The sequence below is a fragment of the Rhea pennata genome, chromosome 4, assembly GCF_028389875.1.
Source record: "Rhea pennata isolate bPtePen1 chromosome 4, bPtePen1.pri, whole genome shotgun sequence".
Classification (NCBI taxonomy): domain Eukaryota; kingdom Metazoa; phylum Chordata; class Aves; order Rheiformes; family Rheidae; genus Rhea; species Rhea pennata.
Genome location: NC_084666.1, coordinates 72,708,171 through 72,735,756, shown reverse-complemented (window position 1 = coordinate 72,735,756; position 27,586 = coordinate 72,708,171). Strand labels below are relative to the sequence as shown.

At 42.0% G+C, this 27,586-nt stretch overlaps 1 protein-coding gene across 1 annotated transcript in view; it reads left to right on the top strand.

The window, feature by feature from the left end:
• The first annotated feature begins 808 nt into the window (after positions 1-808).
• Positions 809-27,586, top strand: part of ADAMTS3 (ADAM metallopeptidase with thrombospondin type 1 motif 3) — a 137,696-nt gene continuing 110,918 nt past the window's right edge. The window contains exons 1-3 of the mRNA XM_062574257.1: positions 809-1,003; positions 2,031-2,058; positions 10,354-10,760. Coding sequence (XP_062430241.1) covers positions 935-1,003; positions 2,031-2,058; positions 10,354-10,760 — 504 coding nt within the window. The 5' untranslated portion in view covers positions 809-934. The remainder of the gene's footprint in view (positions 1,004-2,030; positions 2,059-10,353; positions 10,761-27,586) is intronic.

Genomic DNA, 27,586 nt, shown 5'->3' with positions numbered 1-27,586 from the left:
GGACATTGGTCTTGCTGCTGCAGAGGTTTTGTTGCATGCTGTGTCCCAAACAGGGGGAAGAGGAGTCACTTTGCAGTAGGGCTGCAGTAGCGCTGGAGTCCGCGGGACTTCAGCTGCCGTGCCACAGGTGACGGCAGGTTTGGAAAGCGGGGAAGCCCTCCTCGGAGCCACTGCAACGAGAGGCACCTGCCGGCTGGGCCAAGCGGCAGGATGAGCTGGTGCAGAAGAGCTTTCCTTGTGGACGTCCTTTGCCCGGCACGGGCATGAAGTGGCTGTGGAGCACGAGCAGTTAGTGGGGAGCGAAGCAGCAGCAGGTAGCGCTGGACGTGTGTGCGTGTCTGCACTCGCGGGCGTGCAAAGTCCTGAGCCGGGGGAGCCCAGCTGGGCCCAGGTAGGGGAGCTGGGGGCCGCGGGGCCGGGGCTCCGGGTGCCTGCGGCGGCCGCGCCGGGAGCCGCGGGCCGCGCCAGGCCGGGGGTGGCGGCGGCGGCCCCTGACGTCGGTGTCTCGGGCCGCGCCGAAGGCGGAGCCGCGCCCGGGGGCCGGTGCGGCTTTATTAGCCCCGCAGGTTGCGGTGCGCGGCGCAGGCAGGGCGCAGCGAGCAACAGGAGGCGGCGCGGTGACTCGCCGCCCCGCCGCCGCCGCCGCCCGCGCCCAGCCCGCCCGGCTGCCGTGAGCCCCGGGGCGCCCCGCCGGCAGCACGCGCGGGCGCCGGCGCTAGCGGGGCCGCAGCCCGCGCCCCCGGCAGCCCCCGCCGGTTCGCGTCCCGCCCGCGGCGCTCCCCGCGCGGGGCCCGAGGGACGGCGAGAAGAGGAGCGGCAGGAGGGAAGAAAAAGAAAAAAAAGAGGAAGAAAAAAGGAGCGGAGCGGAGAAGGGGCGCGGGGCCGGTGCGTGCGGTGGCGCTGGGCGGCGGTCTCTGCGGCGCCCCGGCTCGTGATGGTGCTCCTGTCCCTGTGGGTAGTGGCAGCCGCGCTCGTGGGGGTCCGCGCTGCAGCCGGCCGGCAGGTGAGTGGCGGCGCCGCCGGGGGCCGTGCGGGGCCGCGGCTGGGCAGAGCCGGGGCCGCCGCCGCCGCCCGGGCCCGGCCCTGCCCTGCCCGGGCAGCGGCTCCCCCGCGCCCCGGCGGGACGGGGGCTCCGGCGGCGCTGCCGTGGCGGCGGTCCCGGCGCTGCCCGCCGCTCGGGGGGATCAGCCATTGCGCACGTGTCAAAGGGGACCAGCCCGGGGCCGCGGGTCGGGCTTTGACAGGTCAGAGGAGGCGCTTCGGGAGCCTTTCCCGGCTTCTCCTCTTTCTTGCCCGGAGCGTGTTTCTCCCCCTCCTCCACTGCGCGCGTTTCGGCGCCCCTCTCAGCCCGCTCCGGCGGGGCGAGTACCAGACGCGGAGCGGCCTTCAGCCGGGCACGCAGCATCCCCGGAGCTGGGCCTGATCCAGTGGCAGCCTGTGAGCTCCTCGCCCAGGGCCCCGGGTGCAGCGTGCCTCTGGCCACCACGAGCCGAGCCTGGGTGTCACGCGAGTGGATGTCCTGGCGCTGGCATCGGGCCGGCACCTCTGTCCTAGCTGTTGCCGGGGAAGTCTGGTTTGCTCTGCTGCTCTCTGGCATCGAGGTGAAGGTGACCTGTCAGCGTACATGCCTTATCGTGGCCCCCGCACCTCTGCGCCTCAGAACTCATCACTTTAATTAAGTTTAAGGCCTTTATTTGGCCACTGAACTTTTTTTTTCTTCCCTCCCCCCCCCTTTTTTTTGGCACAGGGTCACGATTTATAGAATGGTTCATTCAGAATCAGGATTTCTTAGCTACTGTATTTATGTTAAACTTATTACGGACTTGGTTAGTGTATCAGAGAGAACAGCTGTTCATTCAGTTAAGGAAAAATGCCATCCCTGGAAACTAAAAGCAGAAATACAAAAACCAGTCAATTCATACCAAGTAACTTTTCAGCCTTCGAGAAACACTGTGAAGTCGCACGTTGCCTAATAATCATACTAATAACTTTGTGTGTGTGTGTGTGTGTGTTTCTTTTCTCTTCTGCAGGCTGATAAAGAACAAAAGATCCAAACAGGTAAGCTTTGTTAACCATTATTCCTGTTATTTCAAAGGAAGTAAAAAAAAACTAAGCTCAGTGAACCTGTTTATTTTTTTGGAAAAAAATGATCTTTATGCAGACAGGCATTCTCCTGTGTCCTCCCACCCTGTTACCAGCCAGGAGCATTTGTAGCTTCTTCATAGTGATGTGGCATGACTTTAATTTGCTTGCTGTCTCATTATCAGTTCTCACAACCTGATAAATCTGCTCTTCCCTTTTGAAAACAAAACAACAAAGGTTCAAAATTGCAGTGCGCTTAAACCACCCCTTTGAAAGACATGGCAAACCAGCTTTGAGTCAGATAGTTTGTCTTTCTCTGTTTTTGTGTCAAGAAGGAACTGCCTGCTCCTTTTGTCCAGGACAAACTGTTGTTATTAGATGCTTTTGCTTCTCTACTGGAAGAGTTCAACCTTTTCTCTTAGCTGGAAAAATTAGTCTAATGCAGAAGCCTCTGCGTGTTTCTGTTGGTAGCACAGCATGCTGGCTGCATGCCTAAAGATAATTGTTGGCTGTTGCTTTACAAACTGGCATAAATACATAAGATGTGATAGTACAGAGTTGGTGTCCATGATGGTACTGAAATGAAAGCCTCATATCAGTGCCCGCAGAGTACTTCATGTTGAATGTTAAGCGTCTTTAACTATTTTCTGAAGACAGGAAACCTCATATAATTGGGAACATGTGCATGCAATTTAATTTCAGTAGATTACCTGCTATTTTAAAATAACAGGTAATTTTGCACTCCATTGCATGGAAGAGATTGTCAAAGGATGCAGAAGCTTGCATTATATCCCCCGGGTTCTCTCCTAGAGTGTTAGTATCTGTGTATGCCATCTCTTACCTGTTTCTTAGTTCACTCAGTTATGAAATAAGCACTTTAACAATTTGGCCAAAGTTGTAAGATGCGATTGTCTGTGCCGGGCTTTGGCACTCTTTGCTGAGAAGAGCTGTAGCGGTGAAAAAGGATCCTAGGCAATTGTATTTCCAGTTGCCAGTAGACCTCCAGTTCTGAGGTTTTAGTTCAGGCTTTGATTTGAGGTTTTGTTCAGAAAAGAATTTCAAGTATTTTTCTAAATTTCGGAGGTCTTGTCTCAATTTCAGTTCTGGCACTGCATTCTTAAGTGCATGATTTCCAACCAAGTGGTTGATTTCCGTTGTGATCGATGAGTAATAGGAGTAGAGACCGCCAGGTGTGTTTAAACTGGCAAACAAGCTTTTTTTCCAGAAGTATGCTGCTTCTGTGTTTTATTTCTGATTGTTTCCATGAGATATAGATTGTATTTGAATTTTAGTAACCATAAGCTACACAGGGAATGCATCTTTTAAATTATACTATATGTTAGACAAAATTCCTTAACGTGTAAAATGAAGCTCTTTTCTTTAGCTTCTTTCTTTCTTTTGTGGCCCCAGCATTGCTGTAGTCTGGGAGCATTTGAGGCATGCAGGAACCACAGGAGACCTGATATTGCACAGTACAGGGTGAATCAGATCCCCGAAGCGTAGCCCTGAGTGACAGGACTGTGCACTTGGTGTGGGACGGGTGTTCTGCGTGGTTTTCACGGCACGGCAGGAGCCTCCGCGGTTGCTGTAATCTTGCCCTCCTCTACCTGGGGAGAGGCAGACGGGAGATGAAAAAGCTGTGCTGCCTAGTGAGTCTGTGTGCGTGCTGCACCGTGAGGCCATCCTCCCAAACGTCCCAGCAAGGCCCTGCTCGGATGCAAGTCAGCACTGGTCAGTGCCCAGTGAGCGAGCGCTTGCCGATCTGTCTGTGTCTGCTCCTCCACATAACTGTACTGTGGCTCGGTGGCTTTTTGTTCAGTGTACCAGGACTAGATTGTCTGTGACCAGTGCTGTCTTTCAGGGATTTAGAGTGTTTTTGTGAGGGGAGAATCTGCATTTTCAAAACAAAACAAAATAAAACTGGAAACAAACAAACAAAAACCCCACTTTATAGCCATTAGGATTTGTTCCATGCACTGCGGTTTTTAAACTATTATTATTTAACATATTTTATCCTGAAAATTCTGATTGAAAAGATATGGTTTGCTCAGTCTAGAGCTTTAATGACTACAGTAAAACTTGCAATAGGGTTGCCTCCAAACGGGCTGTCCTACTTTTAAGTCCCTGTTAAGTGTCAGTTTGCATTGGTCTTGTATATTTTGATTTGGCCCAGGGCTAGCTGCTGTCAGCAGCTAATCTTTTTTTGTAGCCTGAATAGCCACTTAGGATAAATAAAAGTATATAGATTTTTTTTGAATATCAGTGTGGAATGTATTATAGGTATTGAGGTACATTGCATAGCCTTATCCTTGTTTAGGTGCAGAGTTGTCTGGAAATTCTCAATAAATTCATCTCTCCTTTTAAACTTTTTTTTTCTGCTTGAGCATTTCTGCCAGCACAGGGCAGCTAAATACAGAGTGAATGATAGTTCTGAATTGATTCAGGTGATTGAAAAGCAAAGACCAAAACTGCTTCCTCATTTCTGGACACTGTTCACCTACAATGAAGGCAGAAAAAAGGGAATATGAAATCCCTACTAAGGTTGTCTATCTGGTACTGTACCATCTCTTTTCATTATTAAGAAGCACTTTGCTAAGTAATTGGAGCTGCACTGTGCTCATCCCATTTTGATTATCTATGGCAAAGTTAATCTACCAGACCTGGGACAATCCTTTTATTATGTGCTGACCTGTTAATTCCTACAATAGCGTGTAATTCTTTCAGGAGTCCTTTCCAGTGCTTCCACTAGAAAATGTCTTTGATATCCAGCAATCTGGTTGTATCATAGTTTGTGAATTATGTTCAGAGGTTGCAGATGCACTTATGCTCTTGGGGTGTTACGTTAGCGTCACTCTATTTGTGCAAGTAGCCAAGCATGCTGACCCTACAAACCATGTTCAGATACATCCTTCAAGAGAGATGAAGGAGCTCTGAAAGCTGACAGTAGCTCTCTGGTCACCCCTTCATATCAGCGTGGGACAATTTGGGATGTGGCTTGTAGCTCAATGTTGGTCAGTTTGATCAGGATGTTACCGGTGGTTCCTGCTACATGTTTTGATTATACAGCATCAGCCTTACCAAAAAACTGATGCTTTTGGTTAGGCAAAGTAGCTCTGCTGCTGGAGCAACATTAGAACTGGTCATGAGCTTGTGAGCCACAGGCTGATCACCTCTAAATGCTGCCCGCCCTGTTCAGCAATGGGTGATGCCAGAATAAGTAACGGGGCTGGCAGGTATTCCAATGCGATCAAAGCCACAGCTTTATGGTAAAAAGCGTAGGACTAGACTAACTGGTATAACTTTAGTCTGCTTCCAGTTTGGTATTCCTACTTTTGAAATATCTCCTAGTGGTTTGAAGAGACAGGTGGTTACTGCACATGGCAGTTGATCTACATCTTGTTGTCATGGAGCTGATTTTTTTTTTTTTTTTTTTTTTTTTTGTGAGCAAATTGTGCTGCCAGCACTTTCACTCCTGAGATGTAATTTCATAGGTAATGAGTGAAGGAGCTCATGTGGTTAAAAACTTGAGTTAGTCCTGTGTCTGTAATGCCGAAGGCTGGAAAAAGGATGGTCTTGTTAACAAAATACGTTTACATCCAATATTAGCAAAGAAAAGATCAAAAAAATGAACAATAGCTGCTGTTTAAATATGTCTTAAAGAGCAAGAAAAATAATTTCTTTGTGCTTGAGTAGCTAAATTTAGGTACAGAAATAATTTGTCTGAGTTCTCAGAAGTTTCTGCTTTTAGCTGATTTTAATTTAGACTGTGTGCTTGAAACCCACTTTCTCAGGTGGATGACTATGAATTTGGAAGACTACTGTGGACACCCACATGAAAAATTTTTGGTCAACATATTTCTTAAAATCTTCTGCCAACAAAAATACTGCTCTTCCAGATGTAGTTTTCCAAAAAAAAAGAAAAAAAGAAAAAAAGATGTAGAACCTCAATTGTCGATTGTCGACACTTTTACAGTGCAAAGAAAACTCCTGTGAGCTGGTAGTGTTAATTCTTCAGTTTCGTTTGTGTTTGGGGAAAAAATTATGGATAGGCTCTTTTTCAGAGACATTCTCTAACTAATTATGTTTTGGCACATTATGAAAGAATGTGATGTTCTTTCATGAGTGTTTCCTTTCAACTTACACATTGTGCAAGTGTAGCAGCAGTTTAAAGCCAGATGAAAGAATGAAGAGAATTTTCAGTTAAGTGTTTTTTTTTTTTTTTTCTATTTCTCTGTATTCTCTGATCATTACTGTAAGCTGTGAATTAGCAGAACAGGATGACTCTGAAATTTTTGTATAGGAAAGAGAACACCTACAGTTGGAATAGCATTTCCTGAGATGATGGTGTCTATGGAAAAAGGGGTAATAGAAGTCAGTGGAGGAGTTTAGATGTCTTCAGTATTTAGTCATGCCATGTTTAATTTTAATTACCTTTGAAGAAGAGGCATTTCCTCTTCTAGCTCAGCATTTAGTGATGCTGGAAGTGTTTCTGCTGACTCAAAAACTTGAAAAAAAAATTTTTTTTGTTCCTATCTTCCTGTGGCTAGCTGGCTGCTCTTGTTACTAGCAAAAATACATTTTTTTTTTTGCCCCCACAAGTAGAAACCTGGGAATACTGCTGCAAGATGTGCAAAGTCATTTCTCAGTTGTGCAGTGAACGCAGAATTTGGTCACCAGACTGTGGTCTCTGGCATTTTACATCCCGCTTTAAAAAAGCCCCAAAGAATCTCAGTGAGGTAAAAGTAGGAATGTCAGTCTGTGAAAGAAACCTCATCCCTGAAACTTGAGGAGTGTGAGGATCTGGAGTTTTGCTGTGACCCAGTTAGGAGCTGCAGCCCAGCAGTTCTGTCTCCTGTTGTTGGCCTGGTCTAATTAATAGAAAGGACTTTAGAGTTTTGATTTAGTCCCATCGCTAAGGAGCTAGGTTAGCAATGCTTACCCAAAATTCCCAGTGATTTAAATGGGAATTATCTGAGATTAGGGATACCAGTTTTAGAACCTCCTCTTATAGGTGTAATAGCAAAATGGTTGCATTGGCTACAGAAAATCCCACTTTGACTGGTAGCTGTAGGTCATGGAGAAAGTTTTCAGAACAGTTGACTTATTAGGACCTTTTTACTGGCTTAGATGTAGCATTTGCATGTTATGTGAAGATATTAATGTAGCAAAATGTTAAACGTCCTTGTACTTTCTGACAGTACCATGTGCTATTCTTCTGTCAAGTCCGCTCTTATTGACTGGTACCTGATGACGCCAGGGCAGTGCTGAATATGCCACGAAGATGACCACAGTGGCCTCCTTTGAAGTGCTCAGTCTCTGGGATGATGGGGAGATACAGCTGCCCAACTGTCCACTGGAGGCAGAATGCTGAAATTAAGTTTTTCTTTTTCCCACTCTTTCTAGTTATTTTGGGTCAGTAACTGGAATTGAAAATACTTGCGAGGAAAAACACTTAAGTGAAGCCATTAGGTACATTTGCCTACTGAAGTTATTAGTTCAGAGCGTAAGTCTTAAAATAAGCAGCTGCTGCTTCAGAGAGAGAAATTAGCTACTGAGTTTTTTTTTCCTCTGTAAATTCTCAGTTCAAATGTGATATAAATTGTGAATGGGTAAAATTTAGTTAATTTCATTCATTCTATGAATTTGAGGATTTCTCATTAGTACTTGGTAGTAACGTTTGAGCTACTCAATCTTGAAGTCCTTTTAAATAAAAGTATCACTAATATCGTTCTAATATTGCTTTAACCAGTTCTTTCAGGAAGAAAAGAGGGAGGAATTAATTCTTTGTATTGAGTGATTACAAAATGATAACAAAGTGATTTTAGTAAACCTTCACATCAAGTCTAATACACAGATAAAAAGAATCAGGCTCTGGCCCAGCTCTAGCAGTGCTTTGACCCGTGGCTTGACCTGGCCTGGGACTGGCTGCTCTTCTTCTTTTACAGGATAAAAATTGGACACCTGATACCCTGATTACTCATGGGTTACATAGGTCTCAGAGAAAAGATAAACTAATTTGATAGACTTGTGTTACAGTATGTAAAATTAGTTTAGAGCAATGGGAAATATTGTGTATTCTGATTTGGGGCAGCAAGCATGATGAGTAATAACTGTAGCGAGAGAGAGAGGCCCCTCTCTGAGTAAATTAAGAATGGCTACCTGGTGTTTGCAGTTAAATTCCTATTAGATGTTTTATCTCTACCATGTAAAAAGAAGAGTCTCTTCCTTTTCTCATCAATGTCCAAGAATAGCAGGAGGGTGGAGAGGGAAGCATTTATTCTCTCAGGCTAAGAGTACTATTTCTAGGCTACAAGTAAGGGACTGCTATACAGAAAGAGAGGACTTTTTTTCTTTTCTTTCTTATTTTAAGCAAGTATTGTATTCACTTAGGGAAATTCAGAACCCAATTAGAAGTTTACCAGTCAGCTAATGTTGCTGCTAATGAGACAGGAGTCCTGATCTGACCAGTGGGGATCACTGGCAAATGATAGGCCAACGTGGCTTTAATTGCTGTTATCTATGTTCCGCTCTGGCTTTGCTGACCTGGCTGGTATCTCTGCTAAATTAATTAGCTTTGGGATAACTTTTCCTAGCAATTGGTTGCCCTCAGCCGTGCCTAACTGCACCATCGGGTACCTGGAGATCCTGGAGACTGCTAGAGATATTACAGTAGTGCCTTCTCCTTAGAAGGAGGCACTGCTCTGTGCTTAGGACATATTACCTTGGCTATGGGTAATGTCATTGAGCTACTCTAGTTTTACCTCAGGATTTCTTTAGGCAGTGCTGTCCACACAGTGCTGCTCTGCTGTTTTTGTAGCATCTGTATGCTGTAGTGAGGTGCAGGATTTAGTTAAGAATTTATAAAGGTTTTTAAAAATAATTAACTTCTCTATTTTTTTTGAACTCTTGTTATTAAAATTATGCAAAGATGAAGAGGAATAGCAAGTTTCTGGGTAAGGGCATTTGTTAGAGAAGATCTGTAGAGGGAAGAGTTATTGCTCATACCAGGGCTGACATCAATCAGTTGATACCATAGCTCTTCACCACTGCAATGACTATATTTAAGAAACTGTATCTCTATCTGTATTTTAGCTTTTTGAGATGGGGCAAATATACATGTAAACTGCAGTTACATATCAATTATGGCACTTTATTTTCAAAATTTTAATGGAGGTCTTGCAACAGGAGCAAACAGTTCTTTAAGGCATGTGTAAGAGTGCCATGGCTTTTCTTATAAGAGAATTCAAAAGGGTGGCTACCTCTTCTTTGGCTATTAAGCAAACCTGTAACCCAGAAAACTCTCCAGATAAATATAAATGAATATTTTCAGAGTGTGCTATATAAATTTTATGAAAAAAAAATTTTTTGCATGTGAACTATGTTTTACACGTGCTTAATGTGTATCGCAGCTTCCATGGTGTGGGGTTTTTCTTTTTTTCTTTTTGAGATGCCTGACTGGACACAGCTTCTTGGGTTCATTCAGCTTAATGTTGTCCATATTATTTGCCTAATGTTGGAATATGCTTGTTCTCACATTGTTACTGGTTTATCTTATCTTGCTTAACATGATGATGCATTAAACATATTTCTTTTTTTCTTATGTGTTCTCTCTGAGTTTACATAAAAATAGTACAAGCATTTCTGTTGTAAAAAATGATTTGTTAAGAATAGCAAAGGTCTTGCTGATATGGTACCCAAGTGAAGATATGCAAGACTGAGTGTAGTAAGTAGAGAGACCAGTAAAGTGTACCTTCAATTTGCCTACACTAAATTGGTCTTGCTTCTGTCCAGACTAGCTAGCAAGTAGATAATTTAGCACATACCTAAGTGGTATGGATGGTGTTGGAAGTGATGCTGTCCTCTGTCCTTTTTTTTTTTTTTTTTTTTTTTTTTTTTTTTTTTTTTTTTTTTTTTTGAACATACACAGGTTTTCACTGTTCCTGAGATGAATGATTTAGAGTAATTCTAACAGTGAACCTAAACAGGGGATAAAGGGATGAGAGTCAGGGCATCCAACACGCATTGCAATTGAAATTAAACCTGAAAACATAGTAACTGCTGTGTGTTGTATAGTAAATTAACTGTAGTTTGAGTGTTCTCTGAAATGAATGTAGCCCATAACAGTCAGTGTAATGACATATTGTATCTTTGCATTTACAGTTTATTCTAGTGACATACACTTGTCTAGTCATGCGTCTGTTCTTCATTCTTCAAGTTTGTTCCATACCCTGGTTCTGATTTTAGTTTGGTGTTGGATATTTTTCTTGGCAGAATTACCAAAAAGCAGACCAAGACCGTTTGGTTTAGTGATTCCAATCAGTACCAATGCAGATGGAAGCTATATCTCCAATATTCTCTCTGCAAATCATCAGAGAAGATCAACAAGGGAGGTATCCCAAAGCCCCAAACAACTGTATTTTAACGTCACTGCTTTTGGAAGGGAGTTCCACCTCAGGCTGAAACCCAACACTCGTTTGGTGGCTCCCGAGGCAGTAGTGGAATGGTACGAAGACTCTGTGGAAACTGGAAATGGAAAAGATGCTGGGAACACAAGTCACACCATAACTACTTCAGAGAGGTTATGGAAAAGAGAGCCCTTGCGGACCAACTGCGCCTATGTTGGAGACATAACTGACATCCCTGGAGCTTCTGTTGCTATTAGCAATTGTGATGGTCTGGTAAGACTTACTCAATGGCATATATGTCTGGTATTTTATCACTTTACAAGCAGATTTTGTTACTATTGAGTGCTCTGTAGTAATGATATAATTTTGAAGAACTTTATTTTTTTAAAAATCACTTAGAAAATCTATTAGTGCATACTTGATTTATATGGCCCAAATACTTTACTCTGGCATAATTCCTTTGATTTGATGAGCTAAGTCTTTATTCTGGCTGATAAAAAAGAGAGAAAAATCATACCAGCTTTTTGACTCTTTTTAATTTCATGGAGTCTTACGAATAGAAAAATTAATAATGAAGTTACTTTAACCGCTTGCAAGAAGGCCTCTCTTGTTCAATGAGTGTAGAATCTGACATCCAAATAATCACTGTGTACTTCTCACGTGTAGCAAATTCACAGGCTGCCCTGTAGGCCAAGATTAGCAATAGGTTTAAAATCTAAAGGATTTGTTTATAAAATAAGCTTTCTTTTTGTTTTCTCACTTGCAATTCTGTTTCATCTGAAGGTATCACAAGACAGTCGAGTGGTTCACATCTATAAATGGTTGGTTCTCAAAACTAAGCTACCCAATTGCTGTGTTAGTCAAAAATGCATGATATTTTCATTGTGGCTTCAGCGGATGCAATGACTGGCTTGGTGCACAAATCCCATATTGAGAGAGTGGACATACATTGAGTACACATACCATTTGTTAATTCAATCATGCGGTAAAGCAAGCTAACAATACTTACCTTGTACTCTTTAAGTAGCTAGAGCAGTGGTGGAACATGACTGCAGCATCCAGGAAGATTAATGTAGTGGTTTTTCTACTGCTGTTTAGGAGAGAAATTGTATGAACAAGACTGCAACAAGTATCCCTTCTTTGAAATGTTTCCCTCTTGCTATCACATGCCAGAGATGTTAATGATTTGATTCCATTTTGTGATAAGTACTGGCCAGCAAACCCCCATGCCTCTGGAATGAGCTTCTGCTGTACATAATTTATTTCAGGTGAAGCCGTCACAGAGTAATTGTATATATGCTTTAAACACATGATTTGAAGCTTAGGGCTATGTGCAACCAAAACACTTTGGTTTTCCTTAATTAAATGAAGGTGATCTTACTGGTGATCTAAGGTTATCAACTACTTTTTTATTTTAATTTAAGTTGTATTTGTTGACAGTGTACTACATTCACAAAGGCCAAGCAGACATCTGCATGTATGCTTTGGAGGCAGCTCTCACAATGAACAAGACCTTTGGGTTGTGAGCTGTATTTTAGCAGTAATCCTGAATGAAGTTCTTGTATTAAGTGAGATACCACTTTAAGACAATGAATTGGATTAAGTGGAATTAAATTAAGGTGTACAGCAGCATAAGCAGAGATGGCCATGTGGCTGACAAGCTGCTCTTGTGGGGTTTTTAGTTAATTGAAATGAAGTAGTTGTTCTTTTTTCCAACCCCCACTGTGTGAGCAGAAGACAGCAGATACCAAAAGGGTCCTAAATAGAGGAGAGGATAGGAGATTTCTGAGTTGCACGTGTCATGTTGCTGCCCTATTTCTTTGAATGGAGGAGAAGCTCCTCTGCTGCTCTGTGTGTTTTAGGGGAATGGACTAGGAGAAAACATGCTTTTTGTTTAGGGAGGAGAGTGGGTAAATGTTCCTGAATCAGTGTTGTCTCTATTCATGTTGACCTGAGCTGTTGCATGCAGTATTTGTGGGGCTTCTTCAAGGCCCTGAGCCATGGAGGGTCAGAAGCCAACATGAGAGCACAGCCCCAGCGTGAGGTGGGGGGGCTGCAGTAAAGAGCCTTGGCATGACCTTCCTCCGACATTGCTGCTGCTCCCACAGCTCACCTTGGAGCACAAAAGGCTCCTGGATATGGCTGCCTAAAGCCTCCCTCTATGGATGTTTATATGGGAAGAGGTAAGTTGGTTTGGGTTGAGTCTCCAGACAGCATTTATGGCAGGCTTTGATCTTTGTTCACCCTGTTTCCTTGTGCGCCTCCCTTGTCAAGAGCAGAGCTTGCCGCAGCCACTGCACTGCATTGTGCCCTGCTACGTGGGGATGCCCTGGCTGGCGGAGAGCTGCTGCGGTGGCTTTGCTCCTCCCTGCTTCTCGCAACCAGAATGAGAACAGTTCTTGTGTTGAAAAGCACCTTTTTAGAGCACCTCTGCTTGCTTTCTTCACCTGACTGTTTTAACAGTCTTTTGAGGCTCTAAGCAAGTGAGTGTGAAATAGATAATCCTGAAGATTGGTGTGATTTCAGACTTATTTTTTCTCCCACCAGCTCCAGGGCTAGCAGAAGTAATCTTCCGTTAGCATTTCAGGCTTCTGTGTTGCTGTGCTATGCCTCTCTCATCCAAGCTAGAATATTTGATCCTCAGTGTATCCTAAAGATGTGAAGAGTGAGTTAAATATGGCTTAACAGAAACTGGAACAACAGTGAGAAATTCTAGGACCATGTGCCTATGGGAAAGATTTATTTTCAACTTCAAAAGAATTTAGGAGCTTGCTAGTGTGGTCAGCTAAGTCCTTACCTTTTGGGAGAAAGAAAGGGAATTGCGATGTAACAGTTCACTCCATGTATAGCTTGTAAGGAGGTATGATATCCTAAGTTATAGAAGAAGAAGGCTGGACTTACCATGACAAATTTTCTTCTGTGCGTAAAGAAACTTTTGGTAATGACTTGTAAGAGACCTGCTGATGTTTGGGCAAAATTGTGCATTTGGTAACTTGTACTTCATATATGTTACTGAATTTCATAGTATTTATTTTTCGCTCTCGACAATAGATGTATATTTATTAGGAACATAACGGAGCTAAATTCTGATTATTTGACTGTAAATATAAAGGATAATTGGGATTTACACTAGTAACGCAAGATTTTGCCTGTGGTCTGTTCCAGAATCTAAATTTACATTTAAAAACAAATTATTTGAATTTTTTTGTTACAAAGTAGCTTATTTATCTGTTGTTGCAGTAAGAGTCATGTGCATGCTTTCGGTTTTGCAAATTCCTTTCTTCACATCTGTTTAATATTCCTTGAAAATAACTTCATTAGAAAAATTGTGTGCATGTTGATGTACTTATTTTAGTAAAAGAACACTTAATTAGTCATGGAGAAGCTGCCCTTTACTTTTATTATTGTGTGCTTAAAAAAATGATGGTGCTAGTGAGTAGCTGACAAATGCTATAACATGCAGGTGACAGTATAATAGTATAATAATAGTAAATAAAGTTGCATTTCCCAATTTTCTTATGTGAAAGTCAGGATAGGATTTGTAATACTGTCTAATACTAATTTTTGCCTTACATTGAATGGGTAGGGCCTTGTTTTGGGAAGGATTGTTCCCTTAGGTTACTATTTTGTGTTTCACCTCCTATTTTGGTCACAATAGCAGTATTTATAGACATAATATTTATAGAATTTGTCAAATATTGGCCAGCAAAACTTATAATTGAGTTTTATTCACCCAGCAAAATCAGCTTTTCCGGTTTTCAGCTGGTACATGGAAGAATTCTGGCTTGTCTTAATTCTAAACTTAAATCTTAACTATTGCTTATTCTCACTATAGTTAACAATGGCTGGTTTTGTCCCATATTTTTTATTGCTAAAATTCACTCTGTCAAGGCAATCTTTTAAAGTTAAGATGGTGCGTTTGTAATGCAGAAATGTTGAACCAGAAGTAGGAAAGGAAGAAAGCTGATGCAAAACCTGATACAAGTTTTCTACAAGTTTATTCTTGTGTTGAGATGATATTAATCAGCTGCAAGTAGCAACATCCTATGGCTCTGTGCGCTTGAGAGATTGAAGCCTGTGATCTTTTGTCAGAGAAGAGTAGTAGAAGAAAAGCTTGTAATAACTTTGATCTACAGATGGTAAAATCATAGTTTGACACACACAAGCCTAGATTTAGGTCCACTGGTTGATACTTTCCCTATTCTTTATTTGGTTTTGGTTTGATCAGCGTTCAAAGGCAGAGTATGTCGGGACAGTGGAGAGATGTACAATTGCACGAGCTTCACAAGGCCAAGAAGGAAGTTTTGGTTTACCCAGCCAGTCCTTGCAGTGGACGTGTGTTCCTGTCACACATCTGTAGTCCTGTAATTCTTCCATTCCCATTTCTTGCTCTGCCTCTGTCCTGCTTTTCGTTCCTTCCAGCACCTGTACAGCGTTATCTCACATCTGTACTCTTCTGCTGTCCATCTTGGTAGGCGTGGACTTACCGAGGTGAGTAAGTATTGTTAGTTGGCAGGGCAAGCCTTCCTGCTTGAGTCGCACAGCCGCTTCCCTGTTTTAATCTGAGTAACATCTTCCCTTTTGCCTTTAATAAAGATCAGATCCTATGAACAGTCAGGAGGGGCTTAATGAAGGTGCCCTCTCTTCTGGTTAAGTGCAGGAATGCATTTTGTGCATCTCCACACTAAATGAAATGTGTAATCTGATGTATATTCCTAAGAAAGGTAGTTAGAAGTTCATCTCCTCTATGCTGGGAACATTCCCGGGTGAGCATATAAGGGGCAGTATTTTGTGTTTGAGTGGAGTGATAAGTTTTCTGTTCTAAGCCAAGCTGGTACAGTAGGTTTAATAGCTTAACACTTCAGACATTTATCTGACCTTGCTGTTTTGTGCTAAGAAGAAACTGGTGTGCTTCTAGAGGAGCATATGGTTTAGCAAAGCAGGAAGTAATTGCAAGATGTTTGAGGAGTTGGAACTAGAACAGTTCAAGGCAGATTTAGCAGAAGGCAGTTTTCACAGATTGCTTATGCCTGGTGCAGTACTGTACCTGATGCAGAAGATGAAAAATGTGAGCTTCAAAAAACCATTACAGATGTTTTAGATTGTAAACAAACATAGTACAGCAAACTTTACGTTTAAAAATGTCAATGTAGAAAGTCTTAAATAAGTCTCTATCTTTTATTGTGAGGAAAATTACTTCTGTTTCTGAATTAGCTTTCTTACTTTGTAAGAAAACCAAATTGTTATGGATTTGTGATGCACTTTGATATTACTTAGACTAGTAGTATTCTTTGTAGATACATGCATCCTTGTGTGAATTACAATTTGGTTTCTGTTCATGTATATATTATGCCAAAAATCAGTCAAGGTTGCCTTTGGTTTCGTGTGGAACATTAACTTCATTGGTATTAAATTAAAGAGTCAGACCAAGTATGCTAAATTTCTAATCATTGTCTTTGGGTACCAAGCAAAATGTGACTTGCTTTGTTCATCAGAAAACTGAGCCTTCCAGGTCAGTAAGGCTGCATCAGTTTACCTCAATTCATTTGTAAAAGCAACAATTTGCAAATGAAATGTCTTCGGCAGTCTGCCTGCCTTCTGACCTTCAGCCGTTAAACTAGGGGTATCTGTAACGATAGACCAGTTGGCAAGAATAACAAAACTACTCAGATACCTTATTTGTGGAAGGTTATTCTTCATTTGTTTATTGTCATCTTTTTTTCTAAGGTTACTGATTCATGAAGAAATCTCTGTATGTTGCTGAAACCACTCCTATCAGTTATTTAAAACAAGCTAACATTTGACTTTTGGTATTTTGGGAATTTCATCGTATTCTCAAGGTTTGGTTCTGATTATCTCATATCAGAATTCCCTACAGAGACCTCTTGAAAGTAGCGACTTCTCAAGCGCTAGTCTTTAACTTTGTGTCTTAATTTCAGTGTTTGTGGAAGGAGCCTGATGATAGTTCTCTACCGTTAGTGGTTTTGGCATTCACTTCATTAATGTGTTTTTAAGTTTTTGAATGGAAGGATGTACAGAAATGTGCATGATTCCTTTCCGTGGGTAAATGCATTTGAAATACTCATACTAGAGTGAGTTATACAAAGACTTAGTCACTCGTTCAGGAAAACCCTTAAAAATACGCCTGAATTCATGCATATGTTTAAGTGCATACCTGGATCTAAGCATTTTCAAGGTATTCTGATCTGTTTTAAATGTTTTTTGTTACCCATTGTTCCACCAAAATTCTGCTGAAGACAGATTTCTTGTTCATCTGTTTGTACTGAAGTCTTGTTTCTTGATTGCCCCCAAGCTGACCAGGTTATGTTATTAAATGATGAAATAACTTTCTAGGAGCTGGTGACTTTTGACTCTCAGCATATTTCGAAAGCATTTTGAAGATAAATACTTAAATTGCTGCTGAGCCTCTGGTTATAGCACGTGAGAGAGTTTTCTGTACTCATGAAGATGAGGTTAATTCTGGAGTACTAAAAAAAAAAAAAAAAAAAACCCAAAAAACAAACAAAAAGAAAACCACCCCCACCCCCGATGAGGAGATTGAGTAGTGCTGTGTGAAAGTCATCGGAGCACCTTGACGACCGAGTTGGCTGCAGAGTCTTGGGGTGACACAACCGCAGCAGGCCTAGATTTGGGCTCTCCTAGGACAAGATGAGCACCAGGGCTCGAAAGGGGACAGTCTCCTCGCCCCAGGGATCTCTCCTGATTACGGCCGAGGGCTGCGGGGGCAGCGTGGGAAGCCTTGCGCTTCCGCTGCCTGGGCTGCAGCTAAGTGGACATCTGGTAACCCTGTACCTTCTGAGAGCGCAGAACACAGGAAATCAAAATAAACAGGAAGATAAAACCGCATCCGGGCTGTGCGCCACTCTGCATAGATGGCAGCAGTGTCTCAGATTGATTTAACTTTTCTTATATTCGTGCTACCTGTCCTATTGTGCCCTTCCCGCAGTGGTTACATCCTTGCAGTGAACTCCCTTAACCTGCCCTGCCTGTTCTTACTACTTGTGTTTTGCTGTATTTGGCAGCCCTGTAGGCTCATTAACTAAGCTTGATATGTTCCAGCTGCCTCCTTGGACTGACAGGCCCCAACTAGTAACCTTGGTCAGTCCGCTTGTTTGACGAAATGCTGCTGGGTCAGTCGCCCTTGGTCACTGTCAGGCTAGGCTTGGAATTCATCCCTGTCACCTCTCCTGTAGCGCTTCCCAGAACTGATGCAGACTTTTCAAACATAGTAATCCAAAGTAAAGAGGATTTCTCAAAGTTCGGAAACTACAGACCAAACTTGGAAAAATGCAGTGCTACCATGTTACTGAATGAGGATTTCAGGCTTTTTGCATTAAACACCAAGGGAAAAGAGTATTGAGAAGGAAAATGATGGTGATGAAAGTAGAGTGTCACTGTAATATAAAATACACAACACAATATAGAAGAAACTTTCGTATGTCTAGTTTGCTTCTCCTTAAAGTTGTCACTCAAAACAAACTGCTACTTCATCATCCCTCCTTTGTATTGTATAATCAGAGCTTGTGCAGATCTTTCCTCAAGCTTCTTTTTTTTCCCTTCTTTTCCTTTTTTTTTTTTTTTTTTTTCCCTGGCCGGATTTGGGGCAATCTTGTATCTGTCGCGATCTAGGGTTAGAACAAATTCTTCTCTCCCATGTACCATAAGACCTCTCTTTTTTCTTTCTCTTTCCCAGGCGAATGTCAAAGAATTTGTGCCTGCGTTGTCCTGGGAAAACAGATGCCACAGGTAGACACAGGAATCACTTGGAGATTATTTACAAAAAATGGCATCACTGGCTTAGAGAGCAGCGAGAAGGACTTGGGCCTTCCAAGTCATATTCTTTACCAACCCATTTTGCCTCCCCCTGTTCCTCTGAACTGTTATCTTAGGCCGACTAGCAAAGTAAAATTAAGCCCAAATGAAATGAAAGCTCTTTTTTAGAGATATAGAGAAAATCTCTGTGCTTAAGTAGGTACTTTTAGAAACCTTTTCTTCTTACCAGCTTCCTGGCTGCCTATTAGAGGCTGGTTAATTGGGGAAATGTCCCTGCTTTGTACTTACTGTAAGTAGTAAAAAGGGTTGTGCTCAGAGTTTCCACTTAGTTCTGTGCTTCATGTTTTCAAGGCTGATTCACCACCTTCGTCCTTCTCTAAAATGATAATTTTCCTATGAGTTGCTGCTCTCTCTCCCTGCTGTTCCAAGGACTGCGTGGTCATAGGAAAAACTGAATAGATATACAGTAGTTTTGCTACAGACTTAATGTAGATCACTTTAGGCCAAAATATAAGGAGCTGCACAAATATCTTTCATAGTATGGAAATATGCGATCAGTTTGGGTATTAGGTTTTCCAAATGGAAGAAGATGTCATGTATTTTTAAAATGGGGGCACAAAAACAAAAGGCCTGTCTCAGTGGACCGCTCACTAAAGAAATCCCTCTGGTCAGAACTGTGTTCCCCCGGCATAGAAGAGGGAGGGAGGCAGCTCTGCCTTTTTCCTCTTCCCTACACAAATGGTGTTGTGAAGGTTCCTCGATAAGGAGAAATTGGGAGCATGGGCAGCTCAGGTAAAGAAAAGGTAGTTGAAGAGAGAAATATATTACGTGTCGCCACACTATGGTCCTTTTCCATTCATCTGATGGTGCAATGAAGAGAATGGTTCCTGTAGCGACAGATATTGGGCTGAGCTGAGGGGACTGGTGGGGTACATCAGTGTGGATAGCATGAGCCTCTTGGGCCTTGGAGACTGAACCAGGACCAAGAAAAGCATTTCTGATGAGAAAGGGATCAAGGACAAATTTGAGAATGTTTTTCTTCCACTTTAGCCTCCTTTAAGAGAAGGAAAGAGCAGGAATTGGGACTGGAAGCTGACTTCAGCAAGTTATGTGAAGTATACCTTTGAAATATCCCATTTTTCCTCCTTATCACTTTGATCACCGTAATACATTGCTCAAAACTGGAGCTAGCGATTCCTGACAAAACAGTGTGCTGCCAGCACCTGCACAGCGCTTCCAGGGCCCAAGACCCAGTGGGCGTGCAATGCTGCTGTCATATGGACATTTAAATGAATCTAGGCATCTGCTTGCTGCTGCAGAATTATTTAAGATTTTCTTTTTTCCAGGTGGCTCTACAGTCTCCTGTATAAGCTATCCAAAGCCAAAATATTTAAAATTCTTTTTTCATTTATGCTGTGCTGCTTAATCAGGAAAAATAAGGGGGGAAAAAAACCCTTTTTTGCTTGCTAAATAGCAGTGAAGTTAAAGATTTCTGATTTTTTGGTGTTTGAAGTTCGTTTTGATGGATTGAGAAATGATAGTTTTGTTCATTCATCTGAAATATATTTATGATTTTTTCCACATTAATAACCAGGTAAAATATGTCCGAACAGATCACTTAGTGCTATATGTATATAGCTTCTGAGTAATTCATTTAGCAACACAAACTTTTTCAAGATAACACATATTGAAACCATGATTAAACATACCAGATAATATTTATGTGTGCTTTTCTTAAATCTAAACAACTGTTCTGACCTAGTTTTATTAGCATCATTGTATCTGTTATGAAGATCATAGGGTTGATTTACATTTTTCTCATTTTAACACAAGGAATATATCTCCACAAATGTGTTTCCTAGCTTTCTGCGATAGGAGAGGACTTTACATCATTTTCTTTATTGGAGACAAACATATCTGAAGTACTAAACCATTTAGCAATTTCGTATCTTCTCTGGTCTTCTTCCATGGGTACAGTATTGTTTGTTTGATGCTTTAATTGCCCTTTAATTCCTTCCCTTCTTAATTCTCCTGCAGTGTTTGAGTGAGACCACAGCGTCTATGCTGTGCCCTCAGCTCAGTTCCAGGCTCCGCACTCGGGCGTGTGAGAGCCAGAGTGTGTGTGCTTGCTTGCGTGCCTCCGCATGTGAATGTTCATGTAGAGAGAAACCTGTTGCTTCTCAAGTGCAGTGGAGCAGTTAAACTTGAAAATAACATTTATTAGATTTTAGTTTATTTTTAAATACTTTCTTGTGGCATATTTTAAGGAAAGAAAATCTGTGCAAGTATGCTTTAATTCCACATGTATCTGTCTGGAGGTGATGTATGTGTCATAAAGTAGAATGACTGTTTTCTTAACATTTTTCTTTGCTTATTCATCATTTCATTGATAGAATCACTTACAGAGATGTGGAAATGGTTAAAATATGAGAGAGATGTTTGTTCCTTATGAATTCATGGAAATAAGCGTCTCTTGTGCATGGACTGGGGTAGTTTTGGGTTTATGTTCTAGCAGCATGTTTCTGTACAACACTTACGGTTTTACAGCCCTTCTTGAGCTCAACTTTATGGATAGCAAATTTTGTTAAACTAGTGTGTAGACTCCCTGTTCCTTTGCCCTTATATGTGGAGTAGACCTACATTAGTGGTTTTGTGATATGGGCGCTCTGCAGAGGAGAAGAGAGGAAGTTGCACTCATCCCTGTACCATTAAACAGGAGCATTATCCCTTCATTTCACCCTCAGAATGACACTGAGTCTCTTCTCGAGTCCAAATATCCCAAACCTCACAGAGTACAGGAGGAGCATGTGTGAGCACCAAACCTTTCACAGCCTCCATCAGCAGGACTGGTGTGACAGAGGAGTTCGTGTTAGCAGCTCTTGCCTTAGAGCTGCATAAGTAGCTGATTCCAAAACTTGTCAACTTTGAATTTCCTGATACTGGTGCTTGCTTTACTGATAAAACCTTATCCATGAATGGCAACAAAACCAGATTCAGTACTGGTTTCCTCCATGTTTATTCCATAAGTATTACTGTGTAGTAAATAAATATCTGCTGTCACATGTGGTGAGCTATCCTGTGGCTGAAAAACGAGCTTGTGCTGAAACTTGGGCTACTTGCAGCTATTGGAAGAGGTTCTCTGACGCGTTCAGAACTTACAAATGGCTTGCTCTAGGGTCCCAAGACAGACTCCTTGCCTCGTCTTTAGTATTTTGCAGTCACTCCATGGCAAAAGCAGTGATGGAGGATATGGTAAGACGTATAGTTGATTTTCTTCCTTGCTTCTGTCATAGGAGCTTCTCCTACTTCCTTGGGTGGAAAGCAGGGTTCACAGAACCACATTTCCCCATTGAAGGCAGGCAGTGTGCAAACAGCCTGACTGCAGTGGGAAGTGCCGGGGCTAATGCTGGGAATGGAAGGAGCCCGTATTTTAGTGCCTGACCATGTGGCACTTGCTTTTTCTTCGAAGGGAGTGAGTCCTTTATTCTGCTCTGTAATGGGAGCATATCTGAACTCTCTCCTCCCTAGTCCTGGCGCAGTGGGGAGATGGAGGGAGCTGATCTGGCAGTTTGTCCTCTCAGCTTTCTAGAGGGCTCCGGGGAAAAATCCCTTTCCTGAGTGAGAGATTCCCAACTGCACTGCAAGTGCAAACTATTTCGTCCTCTCCCTCAAGCAATCAGTGTGAACAGTCCTGACTTTGTTCCTCCAGGCCTGGTCTTTGATTTCTTACCCAAGGACACTGAGGAGGTTGTCAGGGAATCCTGGGAGAAGCCAAATTCTTGATTTTCCTTACATTATTGCACTGCTTTTTCACTATTTGCTGAAACTGTTAAAAGTGCCACCTTGAAGATGCTTCTTCTTCCAAGGAAGAATCCAATTACTCTGAAAAATCTTCCTTGCAGCTGTTCTTACAAAGATTACTGTGACAGTTGGAGTGGGCTGTTGTGGTCTGAGGCACTGCCGTCGGGATCCAACTGCCAGGTCTGAACTCTGGGGGGATCAGAAGCAGATGATGGTCAGAGCTGAGCATGACTTGACTTCTAACTTTTTTTTGTAGGACTTTTAATGCCTTCCTTCTGCTTGTGGGTATCAAAGAAGGCATTTCTCACCAGCAAAGACCCATCCATTCCTGTTAATGAGAAGTGTTTTGATGAGGCCTTGAGTGAAGCTCCTCTGTGTTTTGATGGAGAAAAGAATGTGCTGCCAGAATACAAGAAATTGTATTTCCTTTGCTTGCCTCTCTTAGTTCCTGCCATGCTCACCTTTAAATGGCTGTTAAAAAACGCGACTGTACAATTGCATGATCCATATGAGACTATAGTCCAAGCTGGCATTGTCTCTCAGTAGGTTTCTTGTAACACCCGACCTACCTTAGTTGTAGAAGATTGCTGATAAACTAAGATGTCATCAGGATACTTTTTAATCATCTGATTTTCTATGAATTCTACTATTCCCTATCCTTTCTGCTAGAGACATGGGGAGAAGTAGGGTGGGATCTGTCTCCACAGTCTGAATGGCAAAGCTATTGAGAGTATCAAAGCCTAAATGTTTTGAACTCTATCACTGATGCGCAGGGTCCTGGTAATCTCTGCTTATTCTTCACCTGAAGTGGTTTGTTTCCTTCATGGTTTATAGGACATCCGGGACTGAAGCAGTATAACAGCAGTGCAGCTGCACATGCACGTTCATGCACACCATTGCATGTATCTCTTGCAGTACATTTCTGAAATCCTCCCATGTGGAGAGTACCTTTCAGTCATTGCCCCTCTACTGAGTGATTGCTTTCTCCTGGTGACTGTCTTGGGCAGGTTTTGTGTTTTCGGAGTAAGTGGGTAGTATCTGCTTATCTGCGATATTTTCATCTTACAGGAGGAAATTAATTCCTTACTGGAATGGGCTAGTTTGGGAGCAGTCATCCTCAAATGACAGAAATGACTGACAAGGTGGGTTTTATTTGATGAAATCTAATAGCTGTAGGTCAAAATGACCTTCTAGGTTTTCGGGGGGTTTTGGGTTCTTATACTTATGGTCCCTTCAGCAGAGACAGTGATTGGCTTCTGTAGTAAGTAACTGTGTAGTTTCCTTGGCCCAGAACTCCATGTAGAGACCTGGAAACCAAGATAGTGCTAGGTTTGCCCAGTTCGTCTCATGATATGGGCAAGTTTCTTGTGGATAATTCCCAGAAGTAACACTTGGAAGTATCCTACCTTGTGGGCATGCAGCCTCCAAACTCTCATGTCTTGTCTTTCCTATCTTGAGCGTATTTCTTCAGGACAAACTCAGATTGCAGAGGGGATGAAAACTGTGCAGGTTTCTCATGGCTATATATGGAGGTAACATACGTAGTCAGCCCATTGCTTACCACCTTCTCCAGCTCCCCTCAGACAAATCACCTGACCAGTGGGACTCTATGGAGCCGTTTTAAGGGATGGTACCGTACCATTTGCTGGCATTCCTTCGTTCTCTTCTTGGTGGGCTGAAAGGATATTCCCCTCCTGAGCATCCTTTCTGCACATGGATCCTCACAGCATCAAATAAGAGAATCCAGTGAATGAATAAGGGATGAACTTTCCAGCAGACTGCTCTTAAAGTTACCAGCGCTTTCATATTTTGAGATGATGTTGGGCTTCTCTCCGACTGAATTGTCTCTACTCTCTTTTATCTTTTGGAAGAATGTATTGTTTTATCCTTAAGCAACTATATCATACACAGCTTTCTCTGGTGGAGGACCTTTTCATTAGAAAACCTTCCCAAAGTATTACTGAAGGATTCTTTCTCGTATATAATTATTTCCATTCTTATACTACACAGGGAGTTACTTCTACCAGAAGTGCAAGCAATACATGGCCAGCAGCAGTAAGAAAATAAGTAGGGGATTAGAAACTAAGACTGCTTGTGAAACAGGTGTCCAGAAAAAAATTAAAGGAAACTGTCAGAATATATAAGGCTTCCTCTTCCATACTAAATCAGTTCTCTTGATTTATATTTACGGTTGTGATATGTGATGTATGTCCTTTAATATTTTTAAAAGTCCCTGTAAATTATAATGAATGTCTGTAAAAATGTTTTGAGTGAAGTGCTGAGTCCCTCCCTCCTCTGCCCTGGCCAACTTTAATAAAAGTTGAAAGCACTCACCATCTGCTGGCACCTTGAAGGGGGGGAACCTGATTTCCTCAAGCATGACTCCATTTAGCCAGCGTTTAGAGGCCTAGCACGGCAAATGTCTTTCTCATATGTTAAAGGATCACCCCGTCATAACTGTTATGAAATTTTTGGTCCAAGTAATCCCTTTATAATTGGAGATGGAAATGAGATTTTGTTGGTTGTCAGCAGAGAGCGCCAGTCTTGTGGGACAGGACTCTTTCCAAATCTACACATGATCAGATTTTTTTTTCATCTGACAGTAAGCTGTGATAAGCTGCTGACAAGAGCAGTAAGCCTTTCTTTTACCTGAATGGAGAGTTTTTATGAATAAATGATTCCTGCTGAAAACGAGGAATCTGGCCTGTTTGGGGTCTCTGGCCCAGGTAGCACTCAGAAGAGCAAAGGGGGAAAGCCTTTGGGCGCTTTGGAAGAGGGGAGTCTTCACTTCTGCAGCCTCCGGAGGGAGGAATGCCAGCAAACCCCAGCGGTGCATGATGCTGTTTGGAAACTGAAAGCGAAGTTTTAGTATTTATCTTAAAACAAGGTCTCTATTCTCCTTTCAGAAGAGAGCAGCAGCAGGATTTTAAATAATTGAAAGCTAGGATGAAAGTAAAATCCCTTCTATCTGATAGTCCTGCATAATTCTTCATACTTTGATTAAGGAGAGAGAACATGACTGGCACCAAAGCTCTTCGCTGCTATGCCTTTTAAGCAACATGTCGATAGTATTGATTTTTTTCCTAGCCTTTCTCAATGTCTTTTGCTGTAGTAGTAACAGTGAAAATGATGGCCTGCCTAAAAGTGCATATTTGAAGGAAGTGAAAATTGCACTTCTTTGTGTTATGAAAGAGAAAAGAGCATTCTGGAAACTTGAAAAACAGCCCTAACTGGGATTCACAGAAAGGCATGATTGTTTAGCTGGCTTTAAAATAACATTTCATCTGATTGTAGAAAGTTGAAATTCAAGAAGGACCATCTGTGTAAGGAACTAGCAAACCTTTTTTGTCTGAATGAGCAGTCAATCAGAAGCAAAAGGCTGCATTACTTGCTACAGCTATGTCAGGTGATACACCCCTCGTTTTGGCAACTGCAGATGCAGAAGTGGAAAGACCAGATGGGAAAAGGGTAGCTCGCATGCTGGGGAGCCGGCAGGTACAAGGTAAAGGAGATAGCTATTTGCCTTCATTGCAGCCTTGTATTTCCTAGGTGGCAACAGAAAGCTAAGTCAATTGAAGTATTGTCTCCTTGAGGCCAATTTTGAAGTGATACGTTAAGGCTGCTGCGTCTTTTGCGTGCGTGAGTCAACATCAAGTGAATCTGAGTGTCAGTTGCCATGTTGGGAGGTTAGAAGCAGAAGAGGAGATGCAGTCCACTGAGGGCGGCAGCTGAGCAATACGAAGTGATGAAATCCAAGGTGACTGTAAACTCTTTAGAGGAGGAGGAGGAGGGCTTCGTTTTGGGGGCATCCTGGGGTCTCCCAGGAATGTCTAACAGGAGTAGTCTAAAACTTTTGATTTGGGTGCTTTTTTGCTAAAAGCTGTATCTGTTGCAGAATTGTTGATGAGTAGGCACAAGCAAAAAATACACTGCCAAGAAGTCCAATCGATACTGTTACTTGAATGTTGTAATGTCTTTTGAGGTTGGAGAGAATGCTTTATTTGAAGGTGAACTAAAATACTTAACAGGCAGTTCGTTATGACTTGGATGGAAATGAGAAGAACAGACCAGCGTGAATTTTAAGCTGTCCTGGTAACGCTGATTCCACAGATGGAGGTGTCTTGTTCAGGTCAGCTTCTCTAGAAAGGAATTTAGGAACAGGAGCCTGTAGAAAGTCTGCATGAAAAAGCTCTGACTCTTCATAAAACTGAAATGTCCAAGCTTTGATTGCCAGAACTTCTAGACTCTAATTTGTAGTTTACATCTGAGTTTGAAAAATTACTCTCAAGATAGAGCATGGTTTTAATTATAATTCATACTTTTAAAGTGATAGGTTTACAGGCTTGACCTACTGTATAAGGGTTGGAATAATGCTCCCATTTGTCCTCTCTCATGTAGTAAGGAAGAGTAGAAACAGCTGCTGATACAGTAGACTGAAGCGTACTGTCAAGCCCACAGCGCCCGTATTTGCAGGCTCTCTGCTCTAGGTACTGCTCTTCTAGTTGCATCTTCTATGTGTTGTGTGAAGACCTAGTCAAAACTCAGGAAAGAGGAATATTTAGTGCTTCTTCTGGATTTGGCATACAGAAGATAAGCCTGCATTTGGAGGAGTGGAGAGGCATCACTGAACATGTCTGAGCTCAGTTAAAAGGTATTGTCTGTAGTGTAGGTGGTTAAAAAATGGTCTGAAACAAATAATTGGGGAGTATCTGTTTTCTAGTTTGAGTCTGTTTGCTATTGAATCACACCTTTTAGTTTTGGCTGTGTGTTTTCACAAAACAGTATTTTTAAGGCAGTTTCACAGATATTTCTCTTCTGGATTTTTGCTCTTTGTTACCAAAGTAGCAAATTACTACTAAAATATTTTATTCCTGAACTCACAACTAACAGTATGTAAAATAGTCCAAACTTATTAAAATTAGTAAGTACAACCGTTTTTCATAGTTTCAGTAATAAAAAACAGATTGTGTAACTCCTTGGACCCTTGATAACACATATAGCGCACATGAATTGGGCACTCATTCACATTCTGCCTTCACATATCACATGTGGTAAAGTATGTGTCTCAGTAAAAGAAAGTAAATAGATACTGAAATAGTCAATGTTCTCAAAACTTAATCCTTGTAACCTCTCTCAAAGTTCTTATTGACTGTAGTGTTTGTACTGAATTTGAAACTGCATTTTGTCGAGTGGAGATACAGAAGCCATATTCAGTAATAGCTTTTTTGATGTTCCTTGTTTATTCAGTGCTGTACTTACTTGTATCTGGAATTTGACCTCAGAGCCACACGGTCTGAGGTTTGCAACGGGAGCAAGAAACAAGACTGCAGAGAAAATATTGTGCAGGGTTATTTGAGAAAAAAGGAAAAGGTGGAAAGCAGACAAGATAGCTCTGAGTTTCTGTTGTGGAAACAAAGCCTCTGCATATAGGTTCATAACCTTTTGGGGGAGTCACACTGCAATTCTAACTGTGACTTTGCGATCCAGGCTCTGAAAGAGTTATT